Source organism: Pleurodeles waltl, chromosome 5 (genome assembly GCF_031143425.1).
Source record: "Pleurodeles waltl isolate 20211129_DDA chromosome 5, aPleWal1.hap1.20221129, whole genome shotgun sequence".
Lineage (NCBI taxonomy): Eukaryota > Metazoa > Chordata > Amphibia > Caudata > Salamandridae > Pleurodeles > Pleurodeles waltl.
The window spans coordinates 380949905-380973252 of NC_090444.1; the positions used below are offsets into that span (position 1 = coordinate 380949905).

The following is a 23348-nucleotide window of genomic DNA, read 5'->3' on the forward strand; positions in this document are numbered from 1 at the left end:
CATATGGAAATTATTGTCCCAAAACAAAGCAAAGCATGTTGGATTTCATCAGCCATAGTCTTTGGCATATTAAAGCAGGTAGACCTTTTGCTGGATCAGTGAGAGCACAATCAACCAGTAGTATGTCTATGTCAACAGCTCTTTTTTCTGGCATGTCTGTACAAGACATCTGTTTGCACAGCAACTTGGAGAAACAGATACATATTTATCCAACATTACTGTTTGGATTCAACAGTATAGAACAACATGGCATTTGGCCAAGCAGTTTTAAAGAATCTATTCCAGTGAGGTGAGCCAAATCGAAAATTATACGGTTTTATATTTACCGACCATCCACTTTTTGAGATATGTTAATAATATCAAGTTATGCATAAATGCCTACTATTCTGATTCAAGCATGTGAATTTATGAAAGATCCAATCCTGGAGAAAAAGTTACTTACCTGTAGTTTTCTAGTATTGGCATCTCTCATAGATTCACATGCAACCTACCCTCCTCCCCTTAGAGGCTCACCATTCCTGCTTGGCAATGTATTACAAGCACTCGTCTTTGAAAATCTGAAGTATGGTAGGCCCTGAGGGGAGTGGTTAAAAGGGTGCTGCAGCTTGTCTGGCAGAAGTTTAGTTATTTTTAAAGGATGTGAATTAGTCACTAAATATGTTGTTTTACAGCCTGTTGGACATATGTATATCACATTACTGCTTTATATTTATACAGTAGAACGCCCACTTCGATGACGAGGAATGATTCAAGCATGTGAATCTATGAAAGATGCCAATACTGGAGAGCTACAGTTGCAGGTAACTTTTTTCCTTTCAGTTTATTTGATGAACTGTCGTGACAATTGGTTCTCTGGTAAACCTTAGGTGAGCACACTAATTGATGGCAATGCCATGAGCTCTTGTTCTATAGCCTCAAACTCCCATGAGTAAGTGAGTAATCAATCATTTTCTACAGCAAACAAGGCTATTAGATATTCATACAAAACAAAGCCTCATGAAAACTACAAAGTGAAGGAAGAAACTATTCTCATTAAACGCAGGCAATGTCTGAGTGTCTCTTGGTTCAACAGCAGGAGCTAACTGCTAAGGTGGAGAAAGGGTGCCTTGTGCCCAAGTACACGCAAATAGTGGGAACTGTGGTTGAGGGGTGAAACCCTACTAAAGCAGCAGACACAATTTCTGTCAGGCTGCAGTCACATGCAAACCCCAATTAACCTGTGCTTAATCCTCTGGTAGCTTGGCACAAAAGAAGTCAAGCTTAACTTAGAGGCATGGTGTAAAGTATTTATGCAGCCCTTCAAACAGTAATAACACGAAAACTTCACACAAGAAAAATTCCACACCAATTTAGGGAAACAGAGTAACATTTTATAAATTATTTGAGAGCAAAATGACAAAAATCTAATCAGTAGAAGCGGAGTTATGTGATTTTAAAGATTTAAGAGAAAATAGTAGAGAAAAGCACCGATTGTGGTTATCCAGTTGCGCCGGACCGGGACAAAGTCACAAGTTCAGGCTGACTGCAACAGAGTGTAGGCCATATACAGGGACCATGGTAGGCCCGCTGAAAAAGTACTTTAGATCCTAGTTGCAGTGCTTTGTGAGCTGCAACATTGAAGATGTGTGGTTCACTGGTAGTTCCGGGGAGCTGTGAGGCTGTGAAGCGAGGTCCTGCATCGCCGGCAAGGATGCCGTCAATAAGGAGTTTGAGATGCAAAGTCCGGTGTCGTGCACCAGCAGTTCAAAAGAATCGGGGCTGTGGTGTAGAGTCCTCCGTCGTCATTGAGGATGCCATTGACAATGGGCTTACAATGTGAGGGTCTGTGTCAATGTGACATCCAGTAGTGGTTCCAAGGAGACTGTGGGCTGCAATGCAAAGTTCTGCATCACAGATGCACTGTACAGTGGCGGTTCCAAAGTGCAGCTGTGAGGAGATGGGTCGTGCTGTGTCGGTTATGTCCACAGGAACATATCTGGGCTGGCAAAGCACGTTTAGGCCTACTTCCATGGGTTCAGGACAGGGCTGGCACCACTTGAGGTGCAATATTCACAGCAAGTATAGTCTAGGTGCTGGGTTCAAGATAGCTGGAACCTTTTCTGTCCCAGAGGCTCTGATCAGTAGGCTAGTCAAACACTGGAGTTCTGGCGCTCCTGGGTTCAAGACATAGGTCCAACAGAGTACCAACCTTTTTTGCTGTGTCGTCCACAGGTCCAGAAGTGTACTGAAGAGTTGGGTTTGAGGGTCTGTTACTTATACCCGGTGCCCACTTTGAGATAGGAGAAGGTTTTGGAGGTTTCTACCCCCTGAGGTGTCTGCAAAGTCCTGCCTCCATGTCCTGGCCCTAGTTTGTCTGGAGTCACAATAGACTAGTGTCAAACTCACAAGGGACTAGTGTCAAACCCCTTTGAGAGTGTTCTCAGGCTAAGCCTTTGTGCTGTGCAAGTGTGGTTGGTGACATCCCCCTCCCCCTATCAAGTAAGAGATGGCCCGCCTTGCCAACACCTATGCTCCTTTGTCTCATTGTCTGACAGCAATACACAAACACCATCTGCCAGCTACACCTAATTTTGTGACCCAGGAAACTGGCTGCAGGCACCAAATGGTTGGGACAAGAAAATTCCAACTTCCTAAAGGTGGCATTTTCAGAATTGCTACCATTGAAGAGGGTTTTAAATTATGATTCTTTAGACACCAAACTTTACATTCCTACCTGGGGCGTATCACAAATACAGTGCATTTTCCTTGTTTGCGCACAGGCCACCTTTTAAAAGGTGCACCTGGCTCAAACAAGGGAAATGCTCCATGTTAGCATAAATACAATTCCCCCAGGTCAGCTATGAACTTGCCCTGCCCTGGGGGCAGCGCATTCATGGGAAAAACTGAGCAGCTGCTTTAAAGCCGCTCTGCGTTTCAAGGTGTGAGTGGCACTTTTAAGGGGGATTAGAGATCCCCTTGCAGGCGGGTGCAGTGAGTGACTGCACCTGCCTGCAAGGGGATGTCTTGTGGGGGATCATTGGGACTTTTTTCCCCCCTCCGGAGGGCTGCCATCATGGGGTGCACTGTTAGTGCGCCTCCTGACAGCTTCTTTGCCTCTGTGTCCACGTCTATAATACGGGCACAGAGGCACAGTGACAGCCCCGTGCAAATGAGGGAACACCCTCTGGTGATAGCGCTGGTGCTATATGTGCACCAGTGCTATCGGTATTATAGAAGATGCCGTAGAAGCCTCTGGGGCCCCTTCTGTAATACCAAAGTGCCCAGAGGTGCGCAATGTGGGCGCACAGGCCCCTCTTCTATAATATTGCCCTTACACCAAATTGAAAGTTATCACTTACTAAATATAACAAGTTAATCTAATGTTATCCTATGGTAGAGGTAGGCCTGGCAGTCGTGGAACAAGAATTTAAGAGTTTTTCACTACTATGACATGTAAAAGTTATAAGTACATGTCCAACATTTTAAATATACTGCAACCTGCCCTATAGCCCCTTTAGGACCCACCCTAGGGGTGGCTTACATGTATTAAAAAGGAAGGTTTAAACCTGGAAAAAGGTTTACTTTGCCAGGTTGAAATGGCAGTTTAAAACGGTGCACACTGGCAGCAGTGGCAGCCCTAAGACATGTTGAAAAAGACTAGTTAAGTGGGTGGTACAATTAGAGCTTCAGGCCCACCAGTGACATTTAATTACAGGCCCCGGGTACATGTGGTACCACTTTATTAGGGACTTACAAGTAAATTAAATATGCCAATTGGGTGTAAGCAAATTTTGCAATATTTAAAGTAGAGAGCACAAACGTTTTCACACTGATTAGCAGTGGTAAAGTGTGCAGACTACTAAAAGCCAACAAAAATGAGTTTAGAAAACAGAAGGGATAAGGAAAAAAGTTCAGGGATGACCCTTCAGAAAGTGCCAAGTCCAACACAACCACCCTCCAGCCAAACGCCAGGGTAAACTAATCAATGCCTTGATGAGCTTCCAGTAGCTTAGGTGATTTATGCAGGGGCACTTGTCAATTCTACGGCTCTCTGAAATCAGTTGGATCCCGCTGTCTACACTGTCCTGAGCTACTCAACCGACCTGTGGGGAACCCTTCTTGCCACTTGTGAACCCCATCTGTGCAGCACCTAACCTTAACTTGATCACAGATGCATCCAAATAGGCAGACAGCACCACCATGGCCAACAAAGTGATGTGGCTATCTGTCCCCAACTCGAGGAAAATTCTGCCCATCAGCACAGACCACTGCTAGCTGGAAGCTCCAGGCAGGGACATTGGGTAGGCCTCTCTCCCATCCTGGGGACTGACTATGGTCTCCTGCGGTTTCTCTGACCTCAGAGGTTCATCAGAGTGGGGGGCAACAGCCCTGGGTGTTAGGCACCCTACTTCCACTCTATCTCACACCAGTCTGGGGGTGGTATCCTGAGACTGGCTTTTCAGCCCAAAGCCTGTTCCCTGAGGCTGAACAGAAGTCAGTGGTGAGTCCTTCCTTGCACGACCCTCTATCTGGGCTCCCGTACCCTCCACTTGGGAGTGGTTCCCCCCAGAAAAATGAACTGTTAGGGCACCCTAGGTGGACCCTCCCAGCTCTCCTGAAACCAGGGGACAACTCATTCCCCAAAATGCAGTCCATGGCCATCTGGGGACTAACTGTAAACCTCCATGGGATCACCTCCCCACCCTCTTCCAGGGCCACGGGGCAGAAAAAGGCCTGCCCTTAAGCCTGAGTTACCCTACACACCTGACTAGTATACTCTTCTGGAGAAACCAGCCTTTCCACTAATATGGTCTGGCCGGCCTAGGTGTCCCTCAGAGCAGACAGAGATCCCATTCACTTTCACCTGGTGGAAGTGACAACTTCTATTCTCAGGGCTCACAGCCTCATCCTCTGAGTCTATCTCCCAGCTAAGGGAGATCATGACATGGTCTACGACCTACCCCTGAGGGCTACTGACTCCTAAGACCACATTGGCCGTCCCAGCAGAGTTCTCACCAGTGGGTGGTTTCTTGTGACAGAGTCGCCATTCTTTGTGTCCTAAGTGGGAGCACTCAAAGCAGCATACTGTTTCTCAGAAGGGACATGGGAACCATTTCCTTCCCCTTATTCTATGACTTGCCTGTGTCTTATTGACCTCACCCTCACTCTGTTGGGGGGAACATTAACCACCCTTCTTGGGGTTACTCTCCAGTACCTTCTTAAACACTTTAATACTGATCCTGAGGTCGGCCTTCTTTGCAAGCTCTCTGGTGTCAGTGAGCTTGCTGTCAACCAGGTGCTGGCACAGCTCCACAAAACGTACTGAAAATGTGTGCTCTTAATATCAGATTAACCAACCCAGTAAAATTATCAACTTTGCTGCCCTGCACCCAATCACTTAGTGTATTGCTGGTGTAATCAAGAAAATCTACCCAGGACCGTTTCTGCATCTTTTGGCTATTGCTGAACATAATGCTGTACTTCTCTGTGGTGAGTCAAAACTTGGTGACACGGATAGTTCTCACTGGTATGTACTTCATTTGGTCCCTCACCTCTAGTGTAAGCAAGGTATCCCTCCTCACTGGAGGTATATGTTTCCAGAGAGAGGCCCACCAAAACCCTTCTCGGACCCTGTTCATCTTAAGAGCCATCTTATTGGGAGAAAACCAATTTTCTATGTCATACCCTACCACATAGTTGGGCACTAGATCTTTGGGTATGCAAACTTTCTTGTCCCCTTCAGACACTGTGGGTATGCTGGCACCATAGTTGCTGGGCACTGTTGTCTAGTTCATATATCCAGCTCCCTGAGACTTAGCTCATGGGCCATTCACCTCTATCATCCGGCCAATTTATTTTCCAACATCTTGAGCTTGGCCATTTTCAACTGAAACTCCCTATCTGCCTTCCTGTCCACCAGCTCCTCTGCTGACAGGCCCTGTGAAAATACACTACTTCCTGCTCTGGCAAAGAGTTTCAACTCAGGAGAGGAGTCTTCCCTCTCCTCTTAGTGCTGCATGTTAGGGCTGGTATCCAGGCCCTGCTTCTGCGCATCCATATTATCCCCTTCATTACCATCAGCAACTGGCGGACCTCCGTCCAGACCCTCTGAGCCTTCTGATGTTCCAACTTCTTGGTGCTTTTCTCGGTTTACAGTCCCCTCTCCATACAGAATTGTTTGGGCTCAACTACAGATTAGCTGCCCAGGTTGGCCAGCAAAAATCCCATTACCGCAGAAAACTTCACAGATAGTCAGGTAGCAATCAGAGTACATTTGGAAAAAGCAAATGAACCATTCAATGAGAATTTTACTTCAATTGGCATCAAATGGTTTATCTGGGATTTTGATGTGAAACAAAATCAGTGTATGGCACTGCACATACACAAGTCCAAAGCTCAATGCTGAACGCCAATGTATGATACTGGGTTACTGGTCGAGGGGGTTGAAACCAATAGAATTATTTTACAGCTTTTATAATCCCTTCAAAATTGATGAGCTCACATTGATCTCTGCAGCATATGTGTTCATCATTTAAGGTATTTTAAAATGCAGCTCTTTGTGACCAATAAAGTCAGCGAAAACAGATTTCCTGTCACATATGACCCTGTTGCTAATTTCTTTGCAGGAGATTTTTTTTTTAAATAAATGTATAACTTGAATGTCATGCTCTGCTTTTTAAGCTCTGCCCTTTGTGACTCCACACCCTTTCCTCTGCCATACCTTGACTACCAATTTATGGGATTTTTTTCAATCCCAACACTTGTGCTGCAACATGACAGCCCCCTGAGGCTGAGACTGCTGCAGCCCCGTCCCAGGCACTGCTTCACACCACTATTCCGAAGCTTACTTGCAGTTGCTGGGTGAAGTGCTCCATTATTTTCTCAACACAAGCTAGGTCAGGTCACACTGCTTCTGCCCCACCTGCTGCCACCACGCTTTACCCTGTCGCGATCTGCACTTTGTAGGTGCCTGAGCCGGTGTCCTGCTTGAACAGCTGAATAATGTGGAGGTGAAATTGCACCAATGGCATTCCATTTGGCAGTCTTTTAACATCCAAACAGGAGGAAGGAGGTGCGCATTTCATTTATGCTGGACTTGACCCTTTCAGCAGCACAACCCCAAAACCTTTTGCTTTCTCCTTTCTGAGCGTTCTATGTTATGTCGAGTTACAGTTTTGACTCAAAGTAGCAGAGAGTGTTTATGTGCCTATAAATCATGTAATCTGCAGGTCACATATTTCTAGAGGTAAAGGGACAACTGCTTTTAACTCCGAGATCATTTTGTTACTTTTATTTCATAAATTGCATGTGTTTTAATTTAGCAAAGTGATCTATTTATTGGCATCAAGGAGCTGAATGCAAACTGTAAGACATGAGCTTATATCCTTATTGTTTTTTTTCAATCATTTGGTATTCTAAGTTTGCAAATAGGTCTAAGATTGCAAATAGGTTGTTTGTGAAGTAATGAAGTCTTGTTAGTACAGAAAACCACAATCACTGTTACATTTATATCCTGAATTTGTGTTTCTCCCGACCCTACTCTATTTACATTTGTCTACAAGTATGGATGGTATGTGATTCCTACACCTTGTAACCCTTATTGTCTTATGTAATTTTCCTATACATTGTTTTAGACACTTGTATGATTTATTGTACATTGATTTACACACTTGTATACATTATTGCGTCACTGTCTGACAACCTACACTGAGATGAGTGAAGCTATAAAAGAATAAAATAAAATAAATATTAGGTGCCATTTAAATCAATATTTGTGTAGTTACTCGTACAGCCACTCATAGTGCATTCTTACAGTGCAGTCACATCTCTTAAGTAGGAAGTTTAACAAAGCTAAAAACCTGCTTCCAGTAGTTTCTCTTAAGTATTTGTGAAGTGGTAACAGGCTGTGTGCATTCGATTCCTTCCACTGCATTGGTATCTAGGTCTTAAACAAAAGGAAGGCCGATGTCCCTTTAAATTAGACTACTATTTTGGGCCTTGCTGGATGTTAAAATAAGAATGCTCCCTCCCTGCCTGCAGGTTGCTTCTCCTTACAGAATTCAGGAAACAAGAGCGAGGTGCTGAATTATGTACAGGTGTCTGAAAAGGACAAATTCTGCATGTTTTCCTGGGTCGGCTGGATCCCAGATCCAGCCCAGAAATAGCTACCGGAACCAGGATCTGGTGAGATCTCCCTGTCCAGCACTGTGCACCACCTACTGGGTTAAAGAGGACAGCAATGGGAAATGCCATTCTGCTACATATTAAGAAGCAATTAATGCTCAGCATGATCGAGAGCTGGATTTCACTGGACTACATAGGAATGGTATGTTGTCTTTGTCTGCTCAACTCCATTATGACTACTTAACACTTTGGCCGGGCTAAGTGAATGGAGATGCATAGAAGGGGGAGCACCCAACTGGGTTGGTGGCAGGCAGATGAGTATACAACGGGGGAGATGCATGGGAGTTCGCAGGCAAGGCACCCAATGTATATTTCTATTCAAAAAGAGATGAGGCACTACTTTCATCAGGTCCACGTCAGGCCATTGACTGGTAACAAGATTGATGGAGAGCCATATTAGCCAATGTCTAAAGCCAGCTGGCTCACTGCAGACAGGAGCTGTTGAAAGGCCCCTTTCAGTGTATTTTTCTGTACGTATTTATATGTTGTGTATTATGTGTTTTGTGGTGATGACAATACCTCTTGCCAGACGGCTAAAGCTTGAGACCCATAAAGGAGTTAGGTGTGTGCTATGCCTTCATTGCTCTCAATCACTCACCTCTTGCACCACAACCGGAATCTCAGATTTGGATTGTGATTTTCCCTTGTTTGCTTTTTTAGCTTTTTCTTTTCCTTTTCCTTTCCTCTTATCATCTTTCGGTTTTGGCAAACTATCCAGTTTTGCTTGGATGAGATCAATTAATCTGTAGTCAGCATATGCATTTGCGATATCCAATGCATTCTGTCCTGTTAAACGATAAAGACAACCCTTTTATTTAAATATAGTTAGCAGACCATCGGCATAAAGTGCAAATTGGAACAAATTCAGTTTTGAGATTTAAAAAAATTGCAAATGCAAAGGTGGCTTTGTCATAGCGTTTCACACTCTGGGGTGGTGGATATATGTCTTGTGTGAGATTGCCACTGGACCAACGGAAATCATAAGCTGTGGCAATCAGAATGCATGTGTTGATACCGTATTGTAGTGTTGTCGTTTTAGTATTGTAATGCACTGTTATAGGTGTCGAGGTAATTTTGTACTTGTAATTTTGTTATACAGTACTGTTGTGATAAGAGTGTTGTACTCGTGGTATAACTGTAGTTTCAAAGTTCCAGTACCTTAGCTAGGATGTGAAATTTCGGACATGTCCGCCATAAGTGCCAAAATCCCACCCGGTGACGCGTGTCGAGCACGGTCGTATAGTATTAATGCAAGCAAGGACATTTTGCTCCCTCCCCTGGTTTTGAAGTAAAAAAAGAACACCCACTAATTGGAGTGTAGTGGGCATATCAGACTGATAGGCCCTAGAGCCACTGCACTTGCTGCACTATTAAGAACTTTGCCCTTGGTCAAGCATTTTACACAGTCAAGTCACTTGAAAGAAAGAAGACAGGGAAGTAAAAAGAAAGGAAAAGGAGAGAGAAACACAGAGAGAAAGAAAGAGAGAACGGCTTGTTTTTCATTGTTCTTGGTGACTAAAATATACAAAATAAAGCAGATGTTTTCAAAAGAGGTTTTCAATAAAAACACTATGGGCCAGATGTATAAATTATCTGGATAGCGATGACTTAATTGCGATTTTCTCCAAATCACAATTAATTAATCGCTATTTGAACGTATAAAACTCCAGGAGTTTCATTTAGCCATTCCCAACGGCTCGCAAATTGACCTACCTCATTAATATTCATGAGGTAGGTCGCAATTTGCAACCCATTTTGAATGGCTAAAATCACTGGGATGGTGGCCAGATGGGCTCAGCAGACCACCATGTCTGTGATTGCTTTTAAATAAACCTTTTGTTTTTAATGCAGCCCGTTTTCCTTAAAGGAAAATGGGATGTGTTTAAAAAAGAAAAATGTTTTCTTTTCATTTTTTAAGAGCAAGACCATGGGACCACTGCCTGCTCTTAAAATATATTTTCTCTACCATTCACAAAGGGAAAGGGGTGCCTTGGGGACCCCTTCCCGTTTGCAAATGGGTTACCACCTACTTGAAGCAAGTGGTAAAATGTGAATGTTTTGCAACCGCATTTCGGTCACAAAACATTCCTATATACGTCTGCGATTTGGTATTAGGAAGGTACGCCCTTGACACGCCCCTTCCTAATAACGAATCGGTATGTAGTTGCGATTCCAATTTGTGATTCGGTAACAAGTTACTGAATCACAAATTGGGATTCATACATACCAAATGCATTTTTGCGACCATTTGCGATCGCAAAAATGCATGATACATCTGGCCCTATATCACTTCAAGATCTTCAAAAGCCTTGTCTCATTCCCCACATGAACACATGGGGCAAGATTTATCATAGCGTTGTGTTGCCCTTGACCACACAAGTTGACTCAAGGGCGACAAACCACTAAAGTCAGATTTATCAAGCCATGCAAGGCCACCTTGCGTAGTCCGGCATGGCTTGATAAATCTGGAGTAACACAAAGCAGCGCAAAGCCCTGATTTGCATTACTCTGCCCCAGGGAGGCATTCCATGGGTACAGCATGGGTGTTTCCACGCATCCACCCATTGATTTTGGTACATTCCCAGATGTACCATTAGTGGTATGTCCCGGGGTGCCCACCCGCAGGACATAGCTGTTTGCTCTGACTTGGGGGGAGCTTTGACAGCTCCAACCAAGTCAGAGCAAACACTTTGCTTCCAGTGGGAGAGAGCTCCCCCCCTCCATTTGTTTATGACCCGTTCCTGGGGGCTGGAGACCTCAGTGCCAAAATCAGCCTGGTGAGGGGGGCTGCACGGCCCCCTCCTCCATTTGCTTATGGCCGGGCCTTGGGTGCTGAGGTTCCACATGGCCCCCTCTCCCTTAGAGTACGAGGTTCTCCCTTTAAATTGCTACAAGTATGCAAACATGCACAATCACCTGAAGGATGTGCCCGCTTGGCCCCGCACTGTCCACCTTAGTAGTATGCAAATGTCTTCCCGCCTTTTGCTAGGATGATGTACAGCTTACCAAGAGGCCCACCAGTGCGTTTCCTGCCGATTTTGGTGGTGTGTTCTAGATACCAAGGAATATGAGGACTTCTTCACAAAACAAAGAAGCACATACGTCAAATAGGTAACAGGAAGGACCCTGGTTTGGTGGAGATTTACGTTTTGTAGACTCCTTGGCATCTCTAAAGCAGAATTCATGTTATCACAGAATTCTAGAGAAAGAGGCAACAGGAACAATCATCGACATTTCCTTGTGCTACATTATACAGCTGTAGTGTAGAATACATACTGGATATTTACCCAAGGAGGAAGAAGGAACTTGGGTAAACCTGTGGACTCTTGTTGGATAAAAGGGCAGGTGGGATTAATTTGTGGCCGAGTCACTCACACAGCTACTGACACCCTGACAGACACTCACACACCACTCACAGATGCACTCAGATACTCACCCACCCACTCACAGACCCACTCAGAGATTTAAGCACCCACTCACAGACCCACTCAGACATTCATGCAGCCACTCACAGACCCACTTAGACGCTCATACCCCCACTTACAGATCCACTCACATTCATGCACACACTTACAGACCCACTCAAGCTCATGCACCCACTCACAGACCCACTCAAAGACTTATACAGTCACTCACAGGCCCACTCAGAAACTCATGCACTCACTCAGACCAACTCACTCACACACCCACTCACAGACCGACACAGAAACTCACCCACTCACATACCCACTTAGACACTCATGCACCCACTCACAGATCCACTCAGAGACTCACGCACCCACTTACAGACCAACTCACTCACACACACACTCACAGACCCACTCAGAGACTCGCACAGTCACTCACAGACCCACTTAGAAACTCATGCAAACACTCACAGGCCCACTCAGACATTCATGCACCCAGCACAGACCCACTGAGACTTTCACACACCCACTCATAGACTCACTCAGACATGCACGCATCCACTTACAGACCCAGTGAGACTCTCAAACATCCACTCATAGAGCCACTCCCACGCCTACTCTCACACCCAGAAACTCTCACACCCACTCTCACAACCACAAAGACCCTCTCATACCCACTTTCACACCCAGAGGCACCTTCTCACATCCCGAGAGAGAGGCCGTGTGGCCAACCACTGCCACGTAGAGCCAGAGACCATGCGTTGCATGGAGTGGAGTAGTTATAGGGGTAGGCTGCAGGGCCTGGCCAACACCCACCGTGCATGTGTATGGCACAGGGTTGGGTGGTTATTGGGAGGTTGATTGCAGGGGATGCACAGTGGTGATTAGATTACCATATACTAATAAAATTACTTCACAATAAAAAAAACTCTTAAAAATTCAATGGAAAAAACCAAGGCTACAGGGACTTTATAGCTAGGAAATGCAATTTAAAAAAAACATAGAAATTCACAAAAAAAAAAAAAAGATACTGGGATGTTATAGTTTGGTTCTGAATGTACTCATACAAAACCTTAGAAATTCAGCAGTTATAGTTAGAGGTTTTTCAAGTAACTATAACTTACAACTTAAGGTAACTATAACTCATGCTTACACCCTGCACTCCTATATTACAGTACTCATGACAACTTCTTTAACGTTATTAAAAATATAAATTAAGCATTAGCAGTCAAATTAATGAAGAAAAAACTGTGCATGGTGGGGGCGCGAGTTATAGTCACCTTAGGGCACAATATAGTCTTTCTTTAACATTCTTCAAGCCACAAAATGCAGCCATAGAACTCACCACAAGGTGCCTCCACACTCCAGCTGAAGGACATACAGCTCCAGCTCGGAGTGCTTTAAATATATGGCAAGCCCTCATAGGGTCATGAATTCAATGACCCAGGAGACATACTGCAACTTTTGTTCCCTGGGGAGCTGCTGCACTACCTGCAGCCCCCACAACATATTTTTTTTAAAAAGCTTGGTGGTGCCTCTGCTCCTTCTAGCAACAAAATATATTTAAAAAAAACAGTTCCAGGGCATTATGGGGCTCTTTCCAGCTGGAGAAGTGAATATGAAATGAACGGTTACTCTGATCATTTAACATTGCTGCTTTATCATTTTCTTTGGGGGGGGGGCAGGGGCGGGCAGCCTGCTGCCCCCACTCTTACCCATTTAATGGCCTGGGGAATCCCACCTGCAGAGGCCCGATGTAATTCTGATTTCAGGAGGTGTCATGGGGCACACTTCCTGTGCCTTTCGAAAACCCTGGGGATGCATCTTCTAAGGCCAATATCTGTTTAAAGGGGAGGGTGCCTGCAGCCCTCCTCCTGAGCCTTTTGAAGACCCAGGGGACCCATCCTCTGGGGCTGATATCTTTTTAACAGAGCGGAGGTCTTGCAGCCTTGAACCCTTGGAAGATCTTGGAGACTCTATCTCCAGGGGCCAACAGTGATTTGGGGAGTGGTCCCCCCAACCTGAGCCATATAATTGCCCTGGGGACCCCATACCCAAGGGCATGATGAAGGTGGCAGTGTCCCAGGGTTCCCATCCCAAAGGACACTGAGTTGTTCCTTGTCCGGGAGAGCAAGGGGACCCACAGCATCTTTTTTATTCATCTAGGCCCAGAGCAATGGGGTCCCTTGGGCCAACTAATACATTTAAATCATGATGTGGGGGTTGGGTCTCTTGGGCCATGTAATGGTCTGAGAAGAGGGATTCCACACTCTCTCTTATGCAATGACCTCCCCAGGCCCTGGCCCACCCAGTGTGGCTTAAATTTGAAAAGGGGCCTATGGCCAGGACCTTTATCCAAGCTCCTTATGTGCATGGCTATGAACCCCTGCCCTAATTTTAAAGATATGGCCTCATGGGTTGGGGTCTCCAGGGCTTCATAGAGACACCTCTCCCGAAAATATATCTACGTTTCCACTCCTGGACTCTGGTCCACCCTGGACGTTTTTTTAAATAAAAGTTGAGGCCATTTTTTTTAAATCAGTGCTGTGCTATTTTTGGCCCCTTAATCCCTCTCGGAACACCCAACATGCTGAGGGGACAGGGTATCTCTACCCTGCCCCATATATGTTTTTTCCTTTTTTCCTTTTATCTGGGACAGGAGACTGAGAATCCGAGTCCTAAGATGACCAACATCACACCTTTCTTTATGTGGTGGCAGCCAATAAGATCCAATTTATAGGTCAGTCTGTTATGCGGATCCTCCCAGCCTGAAATATACAACGTTTTAAAACTTTAATTTAAAAAAAAAATACTAAAGGATTCCAGATCACAAAAACTCACTTTCTGGACCAAGATGTAGCTTTCTGTCAGATTTGCTGTAATCCTGTTCAGCTATTTTTTGCAGTATCACTGTTCAACTTTGTATGGAAAAATGGGTGAGACACACATGTTTTGGGACCCTCCTTTCTCCTCTGCCTCCACTAAACAGATCACCACAAAACTTTCCAGGAAGGAGCTGAGATGTATGAGACTTTTTTGGAAGTTTGTGAAGATTCCTCAAAGAGCGTCAAAGTTACAAGAACCACCCCAAAATGTTCCCTGTGGAAGCATGGTCCTAACTATAACTACACAGTGGCAACTATATATATATATATATATATATATATATATATATATATATATATATATATATATATTTTTTTTGGCGTCGTTTGACGAACCTTCACAAATTTCTCAAAACTAGTACTCTACTTCAGCTGCTGTCTTGAACTTTTTGGGGTGATTTGTCAAGCAGGGGCCGAGAAAAAGGGCAGGAGTCCCAAAACACGTTTTCCCCATGCAATTTCCCATAGGGATTTTAGACACAACTACAACCCAAACCGCTGGATGGAATCACACCAAATTTGGCAGACAGCTAGATCGTGGTTCAGAAAGTGTGCCGTTTGTGATTTGGTGTAAATCTGTTCAGTAGTTTTTAGAGATATCATAGAAAAAGGAAATATAGATATTTAGGGATGCGGATCTGGGGGAGAAAGCAAGGCCCTGATTAGCTGGCCGCTACCTGAGAGAAAACATTGTGTCTGCCATTTTGTTTATTGGCTCAGTGTGTGGGGTAGGGTAGAATAAAAGTGAATATTGAGGTAAAGGTCAGTGTAAAAGTATCCTGACCCCTCATGGGCAAAAACGTGGTGCAATTTACATATAACTCGTACCCTGGGGTAACTATAACTCGCGCCCCCGCCATGCAGGCTTTCTCATCAATAATTTTATTACACATACTGCAGTGATAATTTCAGTGATGCTACAGAAGATTAAATGAATGATGTAATATGTGGGGTAATTAGCCGTGCATGGCAAGGGCAAGAGTTATTGTTACCCTAGGGCACAAGTTATAGTTATCGGAAATATCTCCAACAATAACAGCTGAATTTATATGGTTTTCCTCGTGCAAATTCAGAACCTAACTATAATGTCCCTTTATAAATATATATATATATATCTATATATATATATATATATATATAGATATATATATATATCACGGACACTCCTCCACATGAAAAGAAAAGCGCTGATGGCCACAACTGGAACTGAGGTGCTAAGTATTAGATTTATTTGACAAACACAGACCCAATGTGTTTCAGCTCAAGCCTTGCTCTCACAGATGCTGGTTATGTGTGTTGTGGGAGATATTATTTGAAATCTTGTGATGAGGGTAGCTAATATTTGCATATGCCACCAAAATGCATCGACATACCTCTGGGACCAAATCTGATCGACGGAGAGATGCAATAGGTGGTCATTGTATAACATCAGGTATCTTGAACTGTGATCCATTCAGATTAGCAATAAAAGACATTTGTTTGTTGTCTGATCTGTTCCCCCCGTATATTTTTTCAAAACTAAATATTTCTTTGTGTTGGTCTTGATTGATTTGGCCGTATTTTATATGTTTTTAGTGACTGCCAAATTTGATCACAGTATTCCATAATAGAAAATGAATATTGATGTTTGGATTGCTTGCGCCGTAATTATGAATGTGTTTTAATTTGATGTGCAATTGATTAAAAGATGTATCGGTGGTAAATGAGAGGATTAATATAATTTTGAGAACCTGTGTAAAAAGATAGGATGTACTTTTGTACATCTAATATTGAAGGTCTTCAAAACCTAATACATATGTGGTACAAAATCAATTCATGACAAAAGTTTGAGAGGTATGTGAATGTGAGTAAATGGTTTGAGTGATTCTACAGACGTATAAATAGTGAGAAATTCTTAAAGGGAATTTTGACTTGATTGTCTTTACAGGTGCTCTGTCTCCTTGGGTGTGGTGCCCCACTCTTGGTTTTTCAGTTAATGTATTGTTAAACCAAAAGAAGTTTTTATGGAGACAAAATTCAACCATTTCAATGATCATTCTGTTGTGTTCGAATGGCGGCAGAGGTCTGGCCCTAAGAAAATGCTTCATGGCAGCCTTTCCCTTCTTGTTTTATACTCGTGTACAGGGATCTTATGTTACTAAGATGTCTAATCTGTGCTGTCTCGAATATAGGATGGTAATGTTTCAACAAAGGGAAAAAGGAAATGATCAATGAACACGAGGTTCCTTAAGGAAGACTCCCCTTGACCAATACAATTGGTCTCCTGGTGGTTTACACTTGTCCTTATACACCTTACATAGTAAATAGAGCCTTGGTATAGCAGGCCCCTTCCTAAGAAACTGGAATTCTTCCAGTTCTAAATTTACGAAATTTTTCCAAAAAGGCAGGTTTTCAATATATCCTTTTATGAGTTCCTTGTGGTAACCTCTGTTCACTACCTTATAGCAATTCTCATCATTCAGCTGTCGGACAGCTTCTGCCCCATACATGTTCTCATTCCAGAGCGCTTTGTTCCCACCTTTAACAGATGTTTTGTACACAATATATTCTTGCCTCAAGGTGCAAAGGGTTCTAATTTGTGACCAAGCTAGATTTCATTGTGTTCTTTGTTTTTTATACATTTATTTCCTCAGGTGTTTCAATTGTGTAACTGTTATCTCCTGTAACACATCAATAGTGTCATATGGTAAGACAGGAACTGTTATTGATCTCGATTTGAAGTCAGTTTCACTAAAATTGATTTTCAGACCCATTTAATTCAGGATTTTGATAATCTCCTGGGTATCTCTTGTTTCATCCGGTGACAGATTATTGCTTAATTGAACGCACCACAAAGCTCCTACACACACACACACACACACATATATATATATATATATATATATATATATATATATATATATATTTTATTTTTTATTTTATTTTTCACTAAAAAATACAAAATTAAAAGAACTTTCGAAATTCACAGAAAAAAACAAAGGTTACAGGGACATTATAGTTAGGCTCAGATTTTACACACACAAATCCATAGAAATTCAAAAGTTATAGTTATCATAGCTAACTATAACTTACGACTATGCTATTCACTGCTTATGACCTCATATATTACATCACTTATAACATGGTCAGTGGCATCACTGATGACATCTAAAATGATATCAATGATGACATCATCCTGTGAGTATTTTGTAAACGTTTCTGAGACTTAAAGATATATACTAAGCTACTGCATAAGTGAAATGAGTATCCTTTCTGTGCTACTGAGTAATAGTATTTGTAACATATGTCATCTGAGATATAATCCTGTTTTTAAAGCAGGGGTACTGTTTATCAGTTGTTAGACCTGACAGCCTTAGGGTGGTCTTCCCACAACCTTTAGGCCACCTCCCTCCATTTTTCTGATCTCATTTTTGCTGGTTTTAGGACTCTGCACACTTTACCACTGCTGACCAGTGCTAACGTGCTTGTGCTCACTCCCCTAAACAAGGTAACATTGACTAATAACCAATTTGCATATGTAATTTACCAATAAGTCCCTAGTAAAGTGACTAGATGTGTCCAGGGCCTTTAAATTAAATGCTGCTAGTAGGGCTTCAGCACTGATTGTGCCACCCACCTAAGTAGCCCCTTAACCATGTCTCAGGCCTGCCATTGCAAGGCCTGTATGTGCAGTTTTATTGCCACTTCGACTTGGCATTTAAAATGACTTGCCAAGCCCTAAATTCCCCTTTTTGTAACATATACGTCACCTCTAAGGTAGGCCCTAGGTAACCCATAGAGCAGGGTGCTATGTAGGTAAAAGGCTGGACATGTACTTATAAGTTGTACTTGTCATGGTAGTGAAAAACTCCCAAAGTCGTTTTTTACTACTGTGAAGTCTGCTCCTCTCATAGGCCAGCATTGAAAATTCCTTTATATACTTTTTAAGTGGTAAATTCAGATCTGAGTGAAGTAGACTTGTCATATGTGGTATGGTTGGAATGGTAGTAAGAAATCCTACTTACTGGTAAAGTTGGATTTTACATTACTTTTCAAAAACGCCACTTTTAGAAAGAAGGCATTTCCCTGCATTTAGTGCCATCTGTGCCTTACAGCTTGTCTCCATTCCTTGTCTGGTCTGTGCTGGTTGACAGCTCACCTTATGCATTCAACCCACACAGCCATAAACACAGGATACTCAGCTGCATCTGCATATACATGGGTTTCCCTGGGCTGTAAGGGCGAGGGGCTCTCACTTACATTTCAAAGGCCAGTGGCCTGCCCTCACACAAAGGACAGATAACCCCAATAGGGCACTTGGCCGACAGGGCTGGTTCAAAGTAGAACTTCTGTATTTCAAAACAACTCTTTGAAGTTTCCCCCACTTCAAAGGCTCCTTTGGGAATATATACTGGGTCTCTGACCCCACCAAATCAAACACTTCTGGACCTACAACTGGACTTTGTCAGAGGGACTGCCTGGCTGCCGAAAGGGCTCATCTGTACTGCTTTGCTGGAAGGACTGCTGCCCTGTTGCCTGCTGGTCCCTAACTCTGCCAGAAGGTCTCTGCCATCCCCACAAGTGCTCTTCCAGGGCTTGGCTTGAGCGTGCCTCCTGTTCTGAAGTCTGAGGGCCACAAAGACTTCACCAAGAAGAAGAAAATCCCTGTGCATGAGAAAACTGATGTAGCACCTGCAAAAATTGATGAAGCACCTGCCTCGCGGCTGAAAAATCACTGCATCGCCTACTAGATCGATGCACCACCTGCTCCTTCTTACCAGCACGCCAAAGATTTTCAACGCATCGTCCCTGGGCGTCAAAATACTCCTGCATTACAGTGAGTAACCAAGGCTGCATTCCTGGAAATCGACGCATCACCTTGCAGCATGGAAAGAAACAACGCATTGCCTGTGCTGCACCAGAAAATCTGGCACAGCACCTTATTTTTCAATGCATCTCCTCCTCTGTGGCCCCCATGCTTTGTTATTTCTGACACATCCCAGGTACTGTGTGTTACAAGGATACAACCATTGATTCTTAATGATTGGGATTCAATTAAACCTTTAAAAAGTAATATATTGACCTGTGCATATTGGATTTTTGTCGTTTTTGTCTTATTTGATTCAGATAAATATTATCTGTTTTCCTAAATGGTGTGGAGTACTTTTTGTGGGTTTTTCACTTTGTTACAGTATGAGTTATTGCACAAATACTTTACACATTGCCTTCTAAGTTAAGCCTGCCTGCTCTGTGCCAAGCTGCTACAGGGTGAGCACAGGATAATTTAGGATGTGCAGTGACTTACCCTGACTAGGATTGTGACCCCTATCTGGACAAGGGTGTATACCTCTGCCAACTAGAGACCCAATTCCTAACACTGGTGATCAGCGGTGAGGATAGGACTTGTGTTTGTGCAGTGCCATACAATAGCTACACGTATACTACCTACTCACATTTAAAGATCTTTGTGATTTTTTTTCTTTTTCTGCAAATTTCCCTGCTTTGCATTTTTACTACATCATGTCTGTGGCTGGTTCTACAAGTGGAGTGTGAGCTGGTTAAGCTGGAGGAGTATACAGTTAACCAATTGAAAAACGTCTGCAAAGGGATGATGGTATCTGCCCTAGGAGCCACCAAGAAGGTAGAGTTTCAAAAGTTGCTGAAGGCCTGGGCAGAATCCCGCTCCAAAGAGGCTGATGGGTTAGGGGAGCCTGAGAAGGGCTCTTCTGAGGAGCTACCTGCAGAAGTTGAAGAGGACAATACCTGGATTTGTGCCATCTGTGAGGGAAGGGAGCAGTGTCTCAAGTCACTGCCTCACCGCAGAGAAAAGGAGAGAGGAGAGAGAAATTAAAAAGAGAGGCTGAGAGGGAAGCCAAGCAGGCTGAAATAACCTTTGCAGAGAAGAAACTGTTGTTAGCTCATGAACTGAGTCTGAAAGAGCTGGAACTCAAGGCCAGGCAGGCAGATTCCAGCAGTGGAGTTGGCAGCATACGTATAGTACTTGATGAAGGCAAGAAGGTTTGTATACCCAAGGATTTGGCGCCCAGTTATGTGGTGGGAGATGACAATGATAAGTGTTTTTCTGGTTATTGAGTTGCACTGAGAGCACATGGGGTTTCTGAAGAGCACTGGGGGTCGGATCTATGGAAACACATGCCAACACTTGGGAGGTGCACACTTCTGACATTAGAGGTTGGGAACCAAACAAAGTACACTCCCATGGAAGCCATTTTGATTGCCAAATGTGGACTGACCCCTGTGAAGTACTGCCAAAGATTCAGGGACAGTATCAAGCTGCCCAACCAAATCTAGGTAGGTTTAATTGATTTCTCCAGTAAAGCACTGAATGGCTGGGTGCAGAGCAGCAAAGTCAGTGATTATGTTGTGTTGTACAATTTAATCCTGAGCGAGCATGTGCTCAGTATTTGTTTTACCGAGTTGCGCCAGCACTTAGTTGACAGTAAGCTGACTGATTCCAGGAAGATTGTTGAGGAGGCCGACCTCTGGGCTAGCACCAGAGTGTTCAAAAGGGTATCTAGGGGGGAGACCCACAAAGGTGGTCAGGATTCCAAAGGAGGGGGGGACTTAAAAGTAAGGAGTTCTCTCAAATAAATCCCAAGGGAGTAGTGGTAACCATTTCCATTCTGATACTATAAAGAAAGGGTTCTATGATCACAAGACAGGGAGGTTTGTACCAAAATGTACAGAGTGCTCCAAGTATGGTCACTCTAAGGGTGACTCCAAATGTCCAAAGAGAGCACAGCCCCCCACTGGTGGGCAAACACTAGGGTTGACTAGTGCAAAGCTCAAGGAGGGGGTAATTCCAGATAGTTTTGGGGAGTAGACAGTGGTTACCCTAGTGACCCTGGGGGATACAGATATGGTGCCGAAATCCCACATCTGCTGATACTTCTAAGTATAGGCAGTGGGTCACCATTAATGGGCAAGGGGTGGAGGTTCTGCATAACACAGAAGCCAGCATGCCAGCTGTCAAATGTCAGCGGGTGTCAGCAGAGCAGGTCCTACCTAACACATTCCACCAAGTCATAGTTGCTGACATTCGTGAGAGCCATCTACCGGTGGCTCTGGTTCCCTTAGAGTGTGGGGGTCCCTGGTACTCTGAAAGTAGCTGTGAGCCCTGCCATGTCTGTAGATTGTCTGTTAGCCAGTGACCTGGATCACTCTACCTGGAGGGAAGTAGAGCTCAGGTCTCACTTAACCCTCTCACTTTCTCACCTCTCCGACTCTGCCTCATTTTTCTGTGTCTTACATCTCTCTCACCATGTCATCTATCTCTATATAAATGCCCATGATCTTTCACTAGCAAACCTCTACCACTTGTTTGCTAACCAACTTCTCCACCTCTCCTCTTCCTCTTCCTATCCCTGTTCCCTCAATACTTTACTCTATATCGCTACCTTTACTTCTATATCTTTTTTCTCTATCAGAACCCCTCTCTGCCTCATCTCTCTCTGCACCTCCTTCTCTTTTTCAGTTCACCATCCCTATCTCACCTCACTCTTTCTACCGCCCTCTTTGTACATTTGTCTAACTCACACCAATGTCTCTACCTCTTTCTTTATCCACAACACACTCTATTTCTCACCCTCTGTTTCTCTCACTCTCTCTCCCTATCGCTGCATCAACCTCACCTCTCTTTCTGTGCCTCACCTATGTCTCCCTACTTTACCACTTATATCGCAACACCTCATCTCACATTCTACACTTCATGCCTTTCCTTTCTTGAGTTTCTTCCCTTCTCGCTCTTTCGCACTGCTCTCTTTACCTGACCTGTTTTTCTATATACATCTTTTCATTTTGCCCCTCTCTCGTTCTTACCGCTCTCTCTACCTTGCAGTTCGTTATACATCTCTCACTACCTCATCTATTAATTATCATTATCTCCATCTGCCTTTATGTCAAACTCACCTTTCTTTCTTCCTTCAGGCATTTTCTTTGTCACCCCTAGATGTAAGCAACCCCTCTTCGTCTCTTCAATTTTTCCTTTCCCTATCTCTTTTTCTGGCTCTAGCTACCTCACTATATAACCAGGCCTATCGCTCTGCCTCTCATTACATTATATACTCGCCTCTTTCCACCTGTATGTATCTTTCTGGCTACCCAGACTTTCTATTTTTACCTTATAATTCTCCCTACCTCACCTACTTCTCTATATTATCTCTTTCTCTGTCTCCTTTTCCCTGTATTTTGCCTATCTTGCTACACCATTCTCTCTGCCTTTCTACCTACAACCTGTCTCCCACCCCCTTTAATTTCTCCTACTCACCATAGTTGGAGGTCACTGTCTACCCAAAACAGTAACAGAGAGAAAGTGGACAGGCAGGGAAGAGAATTAAGGATGCAAATATGTTATTTCATTCAATGGAATAGGAAAAATCCTCAGCAGTGCTCTTATATAATCTGCTCCAGTGAGAACGCCAATTGAGGAGGTGGATTTAATTACGATATGTCGATCTAGCACATAAGGTTGTGCATATACCTTATTTTAATAGTGTTCACTATTCCACTAAATATCCTCCACAATAACATTTATTGTGTGTTCCCTATAATGAGAGGAAGAGGTTGTTGGTTTGATAGTGAATTTCATGTAAAATGTTACTGTAAGACAAATGTCTTTATCAATGCTTGTTAAAGATTTCCTTTGGTAATATTTAGACGATGGGCTCCTGACACCTTCAGTTTTTGGCTGTGTTTGCATACCTCCTTTTCTGAAAGTTAACTTACCATTCAGTATGTTTTGGTATCATCAGGCTTTGAGGTTGAAATAGGTAATACATTCATTTTTTTCCAAGAGGGGGCCCCAAAATATTGCTAGTCCGGGGCACCAAAAATCCTTAAAATGGCTCTGAGGTGAGTGGGGAGGCCACCTGTGATGTGGAGTGGAGAAGTAATC

At 43.6% G+C, this 23348-nt stretch overlaps 1 protein-coding gene across 4 annotated transcripts in view; it reads right to left on the reverse strand.

The window, feature by feature from the left end:
* Positions 1 to 23348, reverse strand: part of ANKEF1 (ankyrin repeat and EF-hand domain containing 1) — a 280096-nt gene that overhangs the window by 23299 nt on the left and 233449 nt on the right. For all 4 annotated transcript variants that reach the window (XM_069234128.1, XM_069234126.1, XM_069234127.1 and 1 more), the window contains one exon: positions 8762 to 8949. In XM_069234128.1, coding sequence (XP_069090229.1) covers positions 8762 to 8949 — 188 coding nt within the window. The remainder of the gene's footprint in view (positions 1 to 8761; positions 8950 to 23348) is intronic.